General features: G+C 47.8%; 3 protein-coding genes across 7 annotated transcripts in view; 2 read left to right on the plus strand and 1 right to left on the minus strand.

Annotated features, from left to right (window-relative positions):
* The window catches only part of GCKR (glucokinase regulator), a 29,765-nt gene extending 22,450 nt beyond the window's left edge, over nucleotides 1–7,315 (minus strand). Inside the window, 2 exon segments of the mRNA XM_060168969.1 lie at nucleotides 6,482–6,625; nucleotides 7,246–7,315. Of these exon segments, the coding sequence (XP_060024952.1) occupies nucleotides 6,482–6,484 (3 nt within the window). The 5' untranslated portion in view covers nucleotides 6,485–6,625; nucleotides 7,246–7,315.
* FNDC4 (fibronectin type III domain containing 4) lies at nucleotides 1,975–5,037 on the plus strand. Of its 2 annotated transcripts, XM_060169005.1 has the most exons (7): nucleotides 1,979–2,275; nucleotides 2,456–2,600; nucleotides 2,687–2,802; nucleotides 3,034–3,238; nucleotides 3,713–3,802; nucleotides 4,134–4,258; nucleotides 4,423–5,037. In XM_060169005.1, exons 2-7 carry the CDS (start codon nucleotides 2,480–2,482, stop codon nucleotides 4,456–4,458), a joined length of 693 nt encoding a protein of 230 aa, XP_060024988.1. In that variant the 5' UTR covers nucleotides 1,979–2,275; nucleotides 2,456–2,479; the 3' UTR covers nucleotides 4,459–5,037. The 2 variants fall into 2 exon arrangements, with proteins under 2 accessions (XP_060024989.1, XP_060024988.1); XM_060169006.1 differs by lacking the exon at nucleotides 4,134–4,258 and having other exon boundaries at nucleotides 1,975–2,275.
* Nucleotides 7,316–7,496: 181 nt separating the features above from the next.
* The window catches only part of IFT172 (intraflagellar transport 172), a 41,944-nt gene continuing 33,698 nt past the window's right edge, over nucleotides 7,497–15,742 (plus strand). For 3 of the 4 annotated variants that reach the window (XM_060169858.1, XM_060169860.1, XM_060169859.1), the window contains exons 1-10: nucleotides 7,497–7,619; nucleotides 10,214–10,357; nucleotides 10,934–11,046; nucleotides 11,474–11,513; nucleotides 11,819–11,884; nucleotides 12,096–12,175; nucleotides 12,394–12,481; nucleotides 13,303–13,517; nucleotides 14,418–14,541; nucleotides 14,953–15,048. In XM_060169858.1, coding sequence (XP_060025841.1) covers nucleotides 7,581–7,619; nucleotides 10,214–10,357; nucleotides 10,934–11,046; nucleotides 11,474–11,513; nucleotides 11,819–11,884; nucleotides 12,096–12,175; nucleotides 12,394–12,481; nucleotides 13,303–13,517; nucleotides 14,418–14,541; nucleotides 14,953–15,048 — 1,005 coding nt within the window. In that variant the 5' untranslated portion in view covers nucleotides 7,497–7,580. Of the gene's footprint in view, nucleotides 7,620–10,213; nucleotides 10,358–10,933; nucleotides 11,047–11,473; nucleotides 11,514–11,818; nucleotides 11,885–12,095; nucleotides 12,176–12,393; nucleotides 12,482–13,302; nucleotides 13,518–14,417; nucleotides 14,542–14,952; nucleotides 15,049–15,742 lie in introns of those variants that run through there. The other variant, XM_060169861.1, reaches the window with a different exon arrangement.

The raw sequence follows: 15,742 nt of genomic DNA on the forward strand, positions 1-15,742 counted from the left end.
CCTCAGCCCTCTAGTCACCCCACGGGGGCTCCCCAGGTCCCTCTTTACAGGCACCCAGACTCCCCAGCCTCTGGTTGTCCCTGAAGAGGAAGACGCGGGGTCTTCGTTACTCTTGCCCTTCAGACAATGCCCTCTTCTCTGGAGGGCCTGGAGCCCGGAAGGACAATACCCAGGCCCAGGGCAAAAAGGATCCCTGGGCACGAGTGCTCTGGAACCAGGATGCATCAGGAGGCCAGAGATCAGGGTTGTCAGGGTCAGCAGAGGTCAGAGGACCTGGGCCATGGCTTGATCACATGCTCAGCACACACAGTCCTCCCTGTCCCACTTGCCCCATTTCACTCTCCTCTCAGAAGGAAGGCAACAGAAGCTTCAGAGCCCCAGGGGTGCACGCACTGAACTGGATATTACAGGGGAAAGTGCCACAGAAATAGAAATACTGCAATGAGAATTAGAAACCAAAGTATCTGCCCTAAATACAAGTTTGGCTAACATTTATTTACACTGAACAATGCATTTTCACATACAGTATCTCATTAGATACATTAAGAAGATATTAAAAGGAATGAAATAATGCCATTTGCACCTAGAATTTATCATACTAAGTGAAGTAAGTCAGACAAAGACGGATATCATATGATATCACTTATATGTGGAATCTAAAAAAATGATACAAATGAACTTACAAAACAGAAATAGGCTCACAGACATAGAAAACAAACTTATGGTTATCAAAGGGGAAAGGTGGGGGGGAGGGATAAATTAGGAGTTTGGGATTAACAGATACACACTACTATATATAAAATAAACAATAAGGACCTACTGTAGAGCACAGGGAACTGTATTCAATACCTTGTAATAACCTATAATGGAAGATAATCTGGAAAAGAATATATGTATATATGTATCACTTTATTGTACACCTGAAACTAACGCTTTGTAAATCAATTACAGTTCAATTTTTTTAAAAAGATGATGATATTGACACCCTCATTTTTCAGATGATGAAACTGAAGCTCAGAGAAGTTAAGTTAGTTGCTGAAGATCACACAGCTGACAGAATTGGGACCCACACCCAGGTTCTCACTCCAGATCTCATGCTCAACCAAAGCATGAAATAACTTAAGGATTTACATGTTTATTGAATAAATGAAGTAACTAACAAATTGGTGCAATTAATCATAATCTCTCATTCACACAGTGTTATAAGCTTTATAAAGATCGTTCCCCAATATTGTCTCATTTGATCCTCACAACAGCCCTGTGAGGTTTTGGATGCTCTGATTTACAGGTGGGAAACCTGAGACTTAGATTAACCTCTTTGTCTAAGGCCACACAGTAAGTCCCAGAGCTAAGACAAGAAACAGGTCGTCTCTCTTTAAATTTCCCCTATAAACCCAGCACCCTTAATAATCGCCGTATCTCCAGCTATTAACATGCCAGACATATAGAGAACGCTCAATAAATATTTGCCTAATAAATGAAAGAATGACTGAGAGAATGAAGGGAATCAAGATCAGATTATGAATGGGGAAGATACTTAAAAGGTGACGCAGTCTACAAGTAGGAGATTGTCAAAATAATTATTATCTCCATCATTGTCCCCTCCGGCACCGGAGGTGGAATTCCACTTCCCAACTCGGCTAATTCCATCTGGGGAGGGAGAGGCCTCCCAGGTGCCTGAGACCCTCGCACCTGCGCCTCTCCCGACATCCCCCCCGCCCCCCACGCCCCTGCCGGGGCTTATCACACAGAGCCGGGATCGGGAGCTTTGGGGGCCCGAGAGGCCGCCAATGAGAGGGTCGTGGGAGGAGTCCCGAAAGAACCGGGTTGGGGGGGCGTTGATGACGGCGGCGAGAACCCCAGCTGGGCGGGGCGGGCCCGCACGTCCCGGCCGGGCTGCGGCGGAGCGACGGGGGCCAGCTCTGCAGAAGGCGGCGGCTGGCTGGCCGGGACGGTCACATCTGCTGCAGGGGCCGGCGGAGGCAGCCGCACCGCCTCCCGCCCCGGGGACCCAGGCCAGCCTCCGGGCCGCGCCGGCACCGCCCCCTGCTCTCGGACAGACTGCGCGGCCGGTCGGAGCTCGGGGGGCTTCGCAGCCCCGCGGCCCGCGCCCGCTACGCCTCCGCCCTCTGCCCGCAGCTCGGTCCAGCGCCGCCCGCCTCGCCGGGCCCGCGCCGGGATGGGGTAGGGACAGCGCCACGGAGTCGGGCGATGGGCCGCCCTCTGGGCACCGAGCAGCCCCCCGAGGCCTGAGCGACCGCGAGGACCGGCGGAGGTGGGTGTGGGCAGAGCAGAGCCGCGCACCAGGGGCGCCGGGATGTGGCGGGGGCCAGGAAGGCATGGGGAAAAGGGGGGCTCTGGAGCTGCTGTGGGCCGTGGGGAGACCGGGAGAGCTGCTGCCCACCCGCTCGTTCTGGCAAGTCCTTGACCCTCCCACAACTCCTGCCACCTCCAGGACCCCCGCCTGGATGTCAAACGGATGCCCCAGTGCCTCCCAGAGGACTCGGTGGGGACCATGGCTTCGCTAATGCCCCTCTCTCCATATCTAAGCCCCACTGTCCTCCTGCTGGTCAGTTGTGACCTGGGCTTTGTACGAGCAGGTGCGTAAAGGGGGAGAGGGTGGGAGGTAACCAGAGTTAGTCTGTGGGTGGAACCTGTTAACCGGTTAACGCACTGGCACCTGCAGACCGGCCTCCCTCTCCTGTGAATGTGACAGTCACTCACCTCAGAGCCAACTCGGCCACTGTGTCTTGGGACGTCCCAGAAGGCAACATCGTCATTGGCTACTCCATTTCCCAGCAAGTATGAATCACCCTTCTGCTACCCCAACCCATGTCCTTGGATCTCTGAACATTCCTGCTGTCACCTCCCTCCCCAACCCAGCTCCCCTCCCAGCTGTGGGAGAATCTGGGAGCTGGGATTCCTTGGCTCACGCTGCCCTTTTCACCCTTACTCCCTTGGAGTGCTTGGATGTTCAGGAGGTGGCCTGGGACCAGGGTGAGGCTGTCCTCCTCTCTCATCAACTCCCTGCAGCGACAGAATGGACCGGGGCAACGTGTGATCCGGGAGGTGAACACCACCACTCGGGCCTGTGCCCTCTGGGGCCTGGCTGAAGACAGTGACTACACAGTGCAGGTCAGGAGCATCGGCCTTCGGGGAGAGAGCCCCCCAGGGCCGCGGGTGCACTTCCGAACTCTCAAGGGTTCTGACCGGCTACCCTCAAACAGCTCGAGCCCAGGTGAGGGTCTCAGGTATTCCTCGCTCCCTAAAGCTTTGATTCTCTGGCTCTTTACCTGGCCTTTGGTCTCCTGTTTACTTCCCCAAAGCAAGCAGCCGTCTAGCTTAGATGAATAGAAGGATGATTTAATTCATTGTACTGCCAGAAAAGGAAGGAAAGCAGGTTGGCAGGGGACCGGGTATAGACAGGCTGGTAATGAATTCCTTGGGGGAAGGGCTTTTAAGCTTCCTTTTACCCAGCTTCAGTTCACAGCAGCTGCAGCCTGCATGAGTGAGTATCTGACCTGCAGCCCCCCGGCTTTTTGGTCTCTAACCACCTGTCCACCAACAGCTTCCCAGAGAGGGGCTACCAGTGACAACGCCGTGATGGGTCTTCTTTGGCTCTAATCCCCAGCGTCTCCAACCTTAACTGTCTGCACAGACATAGCTCTCTAGCTGCTCCCTGTAACCTGGGGTCCGTCTCCTTCCTTCTCAGGTGATATCACAGTGGAGGGTCTAGATGGAGAGCGACCTCTGCAGACGGGGGAAGTGGTCATCATTGTGGTGGTGTTGCTCATGTGGGCTGGTGAGTAAGCAGCTGGACAGGGGACCATGGATTGAGTGGGGCTCAGTGAAGGTGGGAGTTGGTGAAGGTTGTTGGGAGAAAGGGGGTGAGAGCAGTGGCATGGGGAGATGTTTAGTTGAGAGGGATGGGCAGGAAAAGTTTGAAGAGAGGGAGAGGAGGCTTTTGGGAGCCCAGAGAGGATGATGAAGAAGGTGGTGCCTGTGCATGGGGACCAGGAATTCAAAGATTTTCTTCTCAGATTTTCTAGAAACTGTGTGGGTATCTCACTGACTTTCGAGGCTGTGAGTGGGGAGGTCAAGATCAAGGTTCAGATTTTATTGTTGTGTTTCAGCTGTAATTGGGCTATTCTGCCGTCAGTATGACATCATCAAGGACAATGACTCCAACAATAACCCCAAGGAGAAGGGGAAGGGACCGGAACAGAGTCCTCAGGGAAGGCCAGTGGGGGCGAGACAGGTGATGTGCGGCCACAGAGGGAGGGAAGGGTGATTTTGTCTCTAGAAGCAGTAAGGGAAAGGGAGAAGGGCCACAGAGGGGCAAGAGAAGAGGGAGAATGGAAATTTGGGATGGAGGAGGCTATCGCCTTCCTGAAATGAGACTCAAGCCATCTTCTTTCACAGAAAAACTCACCCTCCATCAACACCATTGACGTATGAGTGAAGAAACAGAACCAGAAGACAGATGCACTAACATCTTGGGGTTGGGGATGGGGTCAGGGAGCGCCCAAGATGGTGATTTGCCCAAGACTGAAGGATCCCACAGTCTCCCAGAGGGTAATGACACTCCCACAATCTCAGGCCTGGCATCCATTCTCTTTCCACTGTGAGCAGGGCCAGAAGGTAGGTCTGTTAGGGTCTGAGCCCCTGGACCTGGGGAGTGGATATCAGATGGGATATGTCCTTCCATCCCCCAGGTCCAGGAGAGAGTCACTTGTTCAACCCTATCCCATTAGGTCCCAAATGGGGCCCCCATTTCACCTGCATCAGAATCCTTGGCATCCCCAGCTGCCCCCACATCTTGCCTCTGGGTCTCAGAGAGGAGTGTTTCTGTGGGTACGCCACCTCCCCCAGCAAATAAAAGGAATTGTCTGGGCCTGGAGACAGATGCTGCACTGCACTACTCCAATGTCTTCCATGGAGCCTCAGGTGCGCCCCCTCTCACCTGGCAGCCCCTTCAGCTGCTGGTGATCTCACTCCTTGGACATTTTTCCAATAAAGTTTCTTGGACAAACTGGAGCTGACTGTATGGGATACTGTCTAATATGCTGAAAACATTTCTCCACTGTCTCTCCCCTGACTACAAGGGCCCTTCACACCACCACCAACTTGACAGGAGCAGACTCTTATTTGAAGGTGTTTGCTTTGATTCTCCAGCCTGGAATTGGGTGGAGCAGAGCCAGAAAGAGGCATAGAAAACCAAGGCCCTAGATCCTTTTCCTTTTTTGGGTGAGAAGGGGGAGCAGGAAAAAAAGAGGATATAAATTCTTCATGTACTAATGGAAACTAAGGTTATGGCACATGAGAGGGCCAGTAGCCTTTTTATCTTCACTGCCCACATTGGCAGCCCAGCTCCTCACCATTTATTCCTCTGATTTCATCAACCCTGAGCTAATTTTCAGAAAAGGATTGAACAGGGTCTTGGGACAAATGAAAGAACAGCTACACTAATGGATCCCTGGGTGCCAGGTGTTCCTCTCCCGTGCATTTCTGTGCCTATTCTTCCCTGCCCTTGCTTTCCCTTTTGTCTGTATGTCTCTCTGTTCATTCGGTCAAAGTCAGTAATAATTGTGAAGAATAAATGAGTTTATATTCACTCTCGGCCATTATATCCAGAGGAGGATTCTGGAAATAAAACTGGGGTTGGAACTCTCTTGTCAAAATAATTATAATTTGGGGGACTTCCCTGGTGGCGCAGTGGTTAAGAATCTACCTGCCAATGCAGGGGACACGGGTTCGAGCCCTGGTCCGGGAAGATCCCACATGCCGTGGAGCAACTAAGCTCGTGCGCCACAACTACTGAAGCTCGCGTGCCTAGAGCCCATGTTCTGCAACAAGAGAAGCCACCGCAGTGAGAAACCCGTGCACGAAAAGGAAGAGTAGCCCCCGCTGGCCGCAACTAGAGAAAGCCTGCGCACAGAAACAAAGACCCAAAACGCAGCCAAAAATAAATAAAATTTTAAAAAAACATTACTATTAACAAAAAAAAAAGAATTATAATTTGGGCTCTGGGGCCTACTTGTTTCCTGTGAAAATAGGGACTGTCCTCTACTTTTTCCTAAGTTCCACGGGGAGGTTGGTGCCAGTGAAAGAAACACCTGTTGACATTTGCAAGCACTCTGTGGGAAAGACTTCAGAACTGAGAATCTGTCTGGACAGCATATGCTACACTGTCTGGAAGGTAACAGTTTTCTCCACGTATGATCCTCCGGGAGGTGGCTTATGAATAACTGTCCTTTTTTGCATCTTGATCTCTCTGGTATGTTACAAGAAATTAGACCAATAATTCTGAAAGGGACCCCAATCGAAACAAAGATCAAGAAGTCAGTCAGTATCTTTTAAACCTAACCAAGCTCCACCCCCGGGTTTCACAAGACTACACCTGTCAGGTGAGCCAAGCTCTTGTCTGCCCTCTGCCCTAAACCATAAAGCATCCTGATCTAAGCAGCAGTCTTAAACTCACCATTTTCCATTTCAAAAGTAGGGTGTTTTACCTCTCTCTGACCACTGCTTCCGAAGCACTGCTTCCGAAGACTCTGGATACATCATCATTTCTGGGGATAGGAGTGTCACAGGGTATGTAGTAGCATGGGATGGAGATAGGGAGCTAGAAGTTAAGAAGGAATACAAAGGGTGTTTAAATGCACCATCTCTGAGTCGAATCCCAGTTCCGTCCTTAACGCACTATGTTAGCTAAGGCAAGTGACCCCTCTAGTCCTGAGTCTCATGTTATGTAAAATGGGACTAATAATGCTATCCCCTTCAAAAGGTGGCTTTGAGATTAAAGGAGACAATGCATGTGCAACACTTTGCACGGTACCTGGCAGACACATACTGAGTATTCCCTGTTACCCATCGTTATCAGCCTTGTGATCCTGTGCAAGTTACATAACCTATTTAGGATCAATTCCGTCAACTGTAAAAGGCCTATAATAGCAACTACCCTGCTTTCCTCCAGGGTTGTGTAGATTAAAAGAAGGCACTCTGGGCTTCCCTGGTGGCGCAGTGGGTGAGAGTCCGCCTGCCGATTCAGGGGACACGGGTTCGTGCCCCGGTCCGGGAAGATCCCACATGCCGCGGAGCGGCTGGGCCCGTGAGCCATGGCCGCTGAGCCTGCGCGTCCGGAGCCTGTGCTCCGCAACGGGAGAGGCCACAACAGTGAGAAGCCCGCGTACCGCAAAAATAAAAAAAAATAAAAAAAGAAGGCACTCAGCCACGCTTACGTACATCGAACAGCTAGAGAGACTACGATTACGTAGGACCCCGGAGATTGCGGAAGGCTTGTGGGCGTGGCTGGAGTTTGGGTTTGCATGCCACGATGGGATTGGTCGAGGAGAGAATTCATCAAGCCCTCTGCGCGCGTGGGGTCCCGCCCTAGACCTCACTGCGGCTGCGCGGGTTCTGTTTTGCTTCGCTGCGAACCTACGCGGTGACCTTGCGACGCGTGTCGCGCTCAGGTCGCTTCTGCGTCAGCGGCTGCCGCTGCGGCTGCGTGGCGGGTTGTCCAGGTAACCACGGGAGTTGTCCGCTGTCTGTTGGCATCTGAGAGACAGGTGTTCGTCATGCAGTTGAAGCACCTGAGGACCCTGCTGAGCCCTCAGGTGAGGAGTCGCGTGCTTCTTCCCTCCCTCGCCCGCCTTAATGTTGCAAGAAAAGTGGGGGACTGAAGTTTAAAAACGTTGAGCGCCTACTGTGTGCAGAAGACCGAAGGCTATAGTTGTGATTCGGACTCTCCTACGTCCATAGAGTGTTGAGTAGGTGAGATGGAGTGCTGAGCACCGTAGCTTTCACTTCGTTCCATTAACGAATCGGTTGTGTACCAGGTCCCATGGTGGGGCTCCAGGGGGATCCAGAACTTGCTCAGCTGTTGCCCCTGCCTTCAAGAGGCTCGTACTAGAGGCAGAGGCGCACGTGTAAACAACGAACATTAATCTACACCTCTCAAATGAGCGCTTTAGGTGTAAGCCCCACCTAAAGGAGTGCACACGACCACACCGTTCGTTCTGATGGTGCAGATCTCAGATTCAGAAGAGGCTGGACACTGAGGGAGGAGCCCTAGAACATGGTGAAGAAAGGCTGGGTTTCGGAGTCAGGAGGCCAGAATTCAAGTCCTAGCGCCCCACTACTTTAAATAAATGATGTGATGCCCCTGACTTTAGCCTTTATCACATAGGCTCTCTGAGCACTCACCCAAACTTCTACATTTGGAAAACGGGAGTAATAATAATCGCAGCCTTAGGAGGTTAGGGGGAAGAATTAAAGAAAGTAGTATACACAAGAGAACGTTGTAAACTGAAAAGCAGTGTGAAAACTGATAGACGAGAGAAGGACATTCAAAATGCAAAGGACAAAATAATAGAAAGCTAATAAGAATATCTGTCATAACTGAATGTTTAAGGTGTACCAGGGCAGCATAAGTAAAGAAGCTAGTGTTGTGGATTATGGAGTCAGACACACATGGATTTAAATCTTGGTTCTGCCACTTAAACTGTGTTTGTAAACTTGAGCAAATTACTTAACCTTTCTGTGCCTCAGTTTCCCCATCTGTAAAAGATGCATAATAATAGCTTCTACCTCAGTTATGAGATTAAATGAGATAATGCGTATCAAGCGCTTAGCAAAGTGCCTAGTCCATGCTTGTTAAAGGTTAGCTATTATTCTGTTCTCTACCTCATGTAATCCTCGCTACAGTCCTGTGAGGTACATATTGTAGAGAAAGGAGAATTGATTGATTATGAGAATCAGGAAGGCTTCACAGAGAATGTGGCTTTAAGAGAATAGAAGGAAATTAGAACAAAAGAGAGGTGTGCTCATTGCTCAGTAAACTGTTCTCTGAATCTGTATTTCTAAAATTCCTTTACCCTAATGGAATAATTGGAAATGAAATCTTCCTTCAATCTTTCAAAATAAGATGATGTCATGATGCAGGTAAGGGCTGAATGCCCAGGATTGGGCAAAATGATTAAGGAAGATGATTGGCAATAATTGATAAGCCCTCTACCCTCCTAACCTAATTTAGTCAAGAGTTGGAGGGGGCTAAAGGTGGTGGTGTGGCTATTTTCTGACTCCGGTTTGAGGACTTTGATGAAAAATGCCTTTTTTACTTCTGACTTTGGAAGTGGGTAGTTTAGGAGTAAAAATTAACAATGTTTTAAGCCAGGGCTGTAGAGCCCAAGTAGTTAAACAATTGGAGCAGAAATTAAATTTTTTATTTCAAGGAGGGAAATCCTTAGTGCAGAACCACAGACCACCAGGGCTGGTGGTGGAAAGGACAGACATGGCAAGAATAATTCACTGGGAGTTGATCGCTTCTAACTTGGGCTTCTGTGAAGTGGATTGTTAAGGAAAAAAAAAGACAAAAACCAAAGTGGCATTGTTTATCCTAAGTCACAACTCTGATTATTTTAATTCCCATTCCAGAACTTTCACTGTCTCTCCCTTTCCTACCAAATAAGCCCAAACTCAGCCTAGCTTCAAAGACCCTTGTTGAACTGGCCTCTTGTCTGTTTTTCCTGACTTACCTCCTCTATTCTGCTATTTACAATATAGTTTCAGCTAAATTAAATTACTATTTATTGACCAGAACTTGCCATTGCTCATGCCATTCCTTCTACCTCAGGTAATTTCCCTACCTAACTGTATCCATTCTTCAAAGCTTAATGTTGATCATTTAAGTGGAAAATTATCTCAGACTTTTCCAAACTATTACAGTGCTTTATATGTGCCTCTCTTATGGGGCTTTTCCCATTTTTTGTACCATCTTATTAGATCCTTGGGCAGGGACCATGTTTTGCTCTTTGTCTCTCTCTTAGCCCTTGGCCAAGTGCCTTTTTTATTAAGGTACTCAAAAAACATTAATTGAATGAATGGCTAAAGACCAAAACTTTGCATTTATTTCAGTAGCAGACCTGGGGAATGAGGGAATAAGGAGGCCACTGCAGGGACACATTGGTACAGTTGATTTTCCATGTCACCTCTTAGTGCATTTGCATTATGGGTTTCTAGAAGCACTTTGTTCTCACCATCCGGGGCTCTATGGCCTTGGAGACCTGGACGGATTATGGGGATCTCTTTGTTTTAAGGACTGTGCTAGAAGGAAAATTGACCAGAGTCACACTAGAAGTAATGGAACTAGAAATGCTTTTGGCATTCTAGACCAGCACCTGGGTTTATTTTTGCCCCTTTGCTTCTGCAGGATGGAGCTGCAAAGGTCACCTGCATGGCATGGTCCCAGAACAATGCCAAATTTGCTGTCTGCACAGTGGACCGAGTGGTGTTGCTGTATGATGAACATGGGGAGCGAAGAGATAAATTCTCCACCAAACCAGCCGACATGAAGGTGAAGGGAACGTTCATGTGTACCTTAACCTGTTGATGGGACCCTATAAATCTAGAAAACTTCCTATCCTGCTTCCTAGCCACAGGCATAGGAAATGGCCCGCCCTTCCTTTTCTCAGTATAAAGCCCTCAAGCCCACTACAGTCACACAGGCACCTTTTCTTTGTTTGTTTTCTTTTTGTAGATTAGAGCACAGTATTCTTTTTTTATATATAAAAATTTATGTATTTATTATTTATTTATTTGTGGCTGCGTTGGGTCTTCGTTGTTCCGTGAGGGCTTTCTCTAGTTGTGGCGAGCAGGGGATACTCTTCGTTGCAGTGTGTGGGCTTCTCATTGTGGTGGCTTCTCTTGTTGTGGCTCACGGGCTCTAGGCGCACAGGCTTCAGTAGTTGTGGCTCGCGGGCTTAGTTTCTCTGCGGCATGTGGGATCTTCCCGGACCAGGGCTCGAGCCCATGTCCCCTGCGTTGGCAGGCAAATTCTTAACCACTGTGCCACCAGGGAAGTCCACCTTTTCTTCCCTTTTAAGGATACTCATTACTTCTTTTTCTTTCCTTTTTTCTTTTTGACTTTTAGTATGGCAGGAAGAGCTATATGGTGAAGGGCATGGCTTTTTCTCCTGATTCCACCAAGATTGCCATAGGACAGACTGACAACATCATCTACGTCTACAAGATTGGAGAAGATTGGTGAGGATAGAGATTGGGAGTTGGGGTGTCCCAGAGAAGAAGGGAAAGGCAGGAAGAAATGCCTCACTGGGAAGGGGGGAATAGAGAGGTTGAGGAGCCAGCTGGGGCTTGGAAGGCAGAGGCCCTCTGGAGTCCGTTGTAGCTTCCCTACCTTTGCGTGCACCACGTGTTCTATGATCCCATCCCTGGAAGAGTCAGTCTTAGATCAACAAGGAGGCCCTGTGAGATCCTGGGGAGCCTGGAGTGATGTTTTGTCTTTGTTATTCTTCCAAAGCTACTCAGGCTCCTTTGAGGGCTTCTATGGAGTGGTAGGAAACACTAGCGGGCCAGGGAAGGTATCTACAATTCCTCCCCTCCCCCAGCATCATTTGTGCCCGTTTATTCGTGGAAGTGGTTTGTAATATGCTTCCCTCCTTTTATTTGACAGGGGTGACAAGAAAGTCATCTGTAACAAGTTCATCCAGACGGTAAAGTTCAAACCAGTCCCTGGGAGATTAGGATGAACAAGCATGTATCAGTATATCCGCTTATAAATACAACGAGAAGTTGCCTTTGTTAACATCTGGCTCTGACTTTTCCTACTGTGTGAATGGTACTGCCTGGCTGCTCATCCCCCTGTGCTTTCCTCCTTAGAGCCCAGTTGTGTCCCCTCCTCTCCTTCCCTACAGGTGGTTGGAGTGGTGGCATGTGGTGGGATGTTCAGGCTCAGGTTGTTATCAAAGTGCTAACATACATAGACAGGTTTATCCTTTTCATTCTTTCTTTCTTACAGAGTGCTGTTACTTGTCTGCAGTGGCCAGCAGAATACATCATTGTCTTTGGACTGGCTGAAGGGAAGGTAAAGGAGGGAAGAGAAATACAGGAGATATTGTGCATGGGGATAATGGTTCTGGAAAGAGGTATATGGTTAATCTTCTCCCTTAGGGTCAAGTTGTGTACTGGGGTGACTACCCAGGGAACAGTTTTTGTTTTTTTCTTTTTCTTTCCTTAGGACCTGGGTGAAATTGAAAGTAGCCTAACCAGACTTTTGTCCATTCTCCCATTTTCAGGTTCGTTTGGCAAACACCAAAACTAATAAATCATCTACCATCTATGGGACAGATTCTTACGTGGTGTCCCTGACAACGAAGTGAGTAAGGAAGAGCAGTATCCCAAAAGCTTGGAAATGGTAGGAAAAGCTATAGGGGACTCTGGACTGGGGGACCATAGTATGAAAGATGGAGAGGGCAGGTAGCAGGAACCGCAGGTAGGGTAGTGTTTGACAGACAAAGGGGACTTTCTTGTTGAGACAGGATGCTCTAATGTCTTCCTGTATTTCTCTCCTTTCCTCCTTTTCCCCTTTTTTAGTTGCTCTGGGAAAGGAATTCTCTCTGGTCATGCAGATGGCACCATTGTTAGGTACTTCTTTGATGATGAAGGCTCTGGAGAGTCACAGGTATGAATAAAGGATGCTCTGGAATGGGGGAGAAGGAAATCCCAAGAACTCTCCGAGAGGAGGTTGGACATCTAAGGAATTTAGATCATGGTGCTGGGAGAGGAGGCTAGAGGAATGAGACCTCAGGCAGAGAGACACCTGGATGAGGCCACAGAGAGAATTTGTTTTTCGGAGGCCAGAGCTTAATATTTATGGGAAAGGATGAATCAGGTGGAAGGGACCTTGAGGCAAAGAGAAATAAAGACTCCGAGGGTAATGAAAAGTGAAAATTATTCTCATTTATGTAAAATATATATTTATGTATATAAATTCATAGAAAAAAAGGGTTGTTTACTCTTGAGAGGGAAAATATGGGGGATTAAAGGAAGGTTCATGTTTTAATCTATGTAATTCTCTATTGCTTGAATCATTTATGCTAAGAATTACTTGTGTAATCATTAAATGTATCCCTCCTGAAATAAAGGGGCCATATGCTCCCTGTGGGCCTATATGGTATTGGTTAATGTGTAGGACAGATTCCTTTGGGGGGCCTTATTAGGTGAATGTTAAAGATCTGCAGACACACGTATTTTGAGGTTCCCTCTTGAACACAAGATCAGTAAGTGTGTATATATGTCATAAAAGATGTGTGTGTGAGTGTAAGACAGAAAGATAATTTGTGACGTCTTCGGGTTAAGATGCGTTAGGGTGGGAAAGTGTTGGGAGAAAGATTCCTGCAGAGCAGGGTTGTCAGAGTGAGTGTGTCAGATGCTAGGAATGAGAAGTTTCTGAGGTGGAGTCCTCAGAGTCAGAGTGATTGAAACCCTCTACTTCTGTCTTAGGGGAAATTGGTGAACCACCCATGCCCACCCTATGCCTTGGCTTGGGCAACCAACAGCATTGTGGCTGCAGGCTGTGATCGGAGGATTGTGGCCTATGGAAAGGAAGGCCACGTGCTACAAACTTTTGACTATAGCCGTGACCCTCAGGAACGGGAGTTCACCACAGCTGCAGCAAGTCCTGGGGGCCAGTCTGTTGTGCTGGGAAGTTATGACAGGTGGGTCTCCTTTCCAGTTGCAGCTTCTGCCTGCTTTCCCTGTGTACACTCTTCTTTAGTCCAGTTTTGCTTCTCAGCCAGAGTGGGAGACTGGATCAGAATCAAGTGATTCTTAGGTTTTAATTCGTGCACTTTCCTCTTCCTGTTCCCACCGTCCATTGGCGTGTCGGCAGTTCCAAGGTGCACCATGCTCTTGTTGTGTCTCTGCCTCTCCCCGGGGTTCCACAGCAGAATTCATCTCCACTTTCTTTGTGCTCCCTTTGCCCCTTTTCAGACCACTGGCTTAGTGTTTATCACATTATATTATAGTTTGGTGTTTGTATCTAACTGGTTAAATTGAAGAGCCCTTGAGAAGAGGGCCTATTATTCTCTTTTTTTTTAAGTCTCCAGGGCCTAGATTAGCATCTAGTATATAATACGTGCTCAAATGTTTGGTGAATGAATGAATGAATGAATGATGGAACGGTGAATAAATAGCTAGAGTCTGGGTTCCATCTCTTCCTTGGAGCGCTTTTAACCCCAGCTTTGTCAGTCCTGTCTTTCTGTCCCCTTCAGTCTCATGTGTGTCTGTCTCTTCCTTTCTTTCTTCTCTGACTCCTACCATTTCTCTTTTCTTTTTCCATATTTCTCTATCGCTAACAGCTCATTTTTCTCACCAGCCACAATCTCTTTTTATTTTCTCCACTCCTATCTCTCTTACCCCATTTTACTTTTGACTTGATTTTCCCAATTTACTTCCTTTGAACACTTTTTTCCTCTCCTACTACACCTCCCAACTTGTCTGTTCTCTTTTATTTCCTCTGTTCTCTGATGTAGCAAGACTAATTTCCTTCCGTTACAGGCCCATTTTCAGTTTTTCTCAGCCTCCAACTCTTCTAAAAGCCACATACTTAATTTCAGACTTCGGGTACTCAACTGGAGCCCTCGAAGAAGCATCTGGGAAGAGGCAAAGCCCAAGGAGATTGCCAACTTATACACCATCACTGCCTTGGCCTGGAAGCGGGATGGCTCACGACTCTGTGCGGTGTGTGACTAGTAACCCCTTTCTGCTTTGGTGACTTTTTTCAAATTAAGAAAAATCCCACCTATCCTAAAGCACCCTCTCCTGACACTAGAGAATGTCCTCTTCCCTTTTGACCACAACCTAAAACTCTGACGTTACAGGGGAAAGAGAAATGCATACCTTATTGGAGGCCACATGGGACAAGAGTTTTATAGGCAGGGATGATTTCTCCCTTATATCCCATCACTATGTGATGCTCTTGAGTCCTGCAATTGCCACCTCTTTCCTGCTGGTACTTCCAAAAACTACCAGCCCTTTTACTGCCAACTCTTCTGTAGATTCTAGAACCTAGGATTTGAGAGTATCTCTAAATACCCTCTACATGCCTACGTATTGTGTGTGTTACCCTTTATGCTGTCACTTTCCCTCCAGGGCACACTCTGTGGTGGAGTGGAACAGTTTGACTGCTGCCTCCGAAGGAGCATTTACAAGAATAAGTTTGAGCTGACGTATGTGGGACCTAGCCAGGTAAGCGGCTGATAGCCTGCCACACTGAGATTTTGCCATGGCTCACTCATCCTTGTAGTACTTCCCTGCGGTCTGGCCTCAGCACAGAGTCAAATCAACCTCTGGCAGAGCTGTTCTGAGGAATAGAATGTGTCAGGGCAACTCTCTGGCAACTTTCCTGCTATAGTTCTTACAGCTTATTGTAAGAAAAGGATTAACCACCAGGTTTAAGGGGTACAGAGATTGCCATTTACACCTTCCTGGTTTAAAACTTCACTGCCTATAGGATGGCAACTGGGGAAGTTGATAAATAGGATTATAATTCTGAATTCTTTTGTTCTAAGGCCTCTGAACTCACTGTGTATGATGTTGCAAGCTCATTTCTTAGTTTCTGAGCCCACTTTTCTCTTTTCTCTACCTCCACCCTCCTTTCCTTCATTTATTATTCATTGATTCCTTTAGTCTTCCATTTTCTCCAGAAATATTTATCCATTCTTTATGTGTCAGCACTGTTAAGCATTGAGAATTCAAAGATAGTTATCTGTAATACATTGTCCCTTATTTGAGAAGATCGTTTTAGCAAAGGAGACAGACATATCAGAAAATAATACAGCACACTGTGGTAAAGTTATCATAAAAGTTTGTACAAAGAGCTACAGGAACATAGGGAGAGTGATTGGTTTAACCCAGTGGAACTTTCAGAATCGTATGTATT

Source organism: Lagenorhynchus albirostris, chromosome 13, assembly GCF_949774975.1.
Source record: "Lagenorhynchus albirostris chromosome 13, mLagAlb1.1, whole genome shotgun sequence".
Classification (NCBI taxonomy): Eukaryota; Metazoa; Chordata; class Mammalia; order Artiodactyla; family Delphinidae; genus Lagenorhynchus; species Lagenorhynchus albirostris.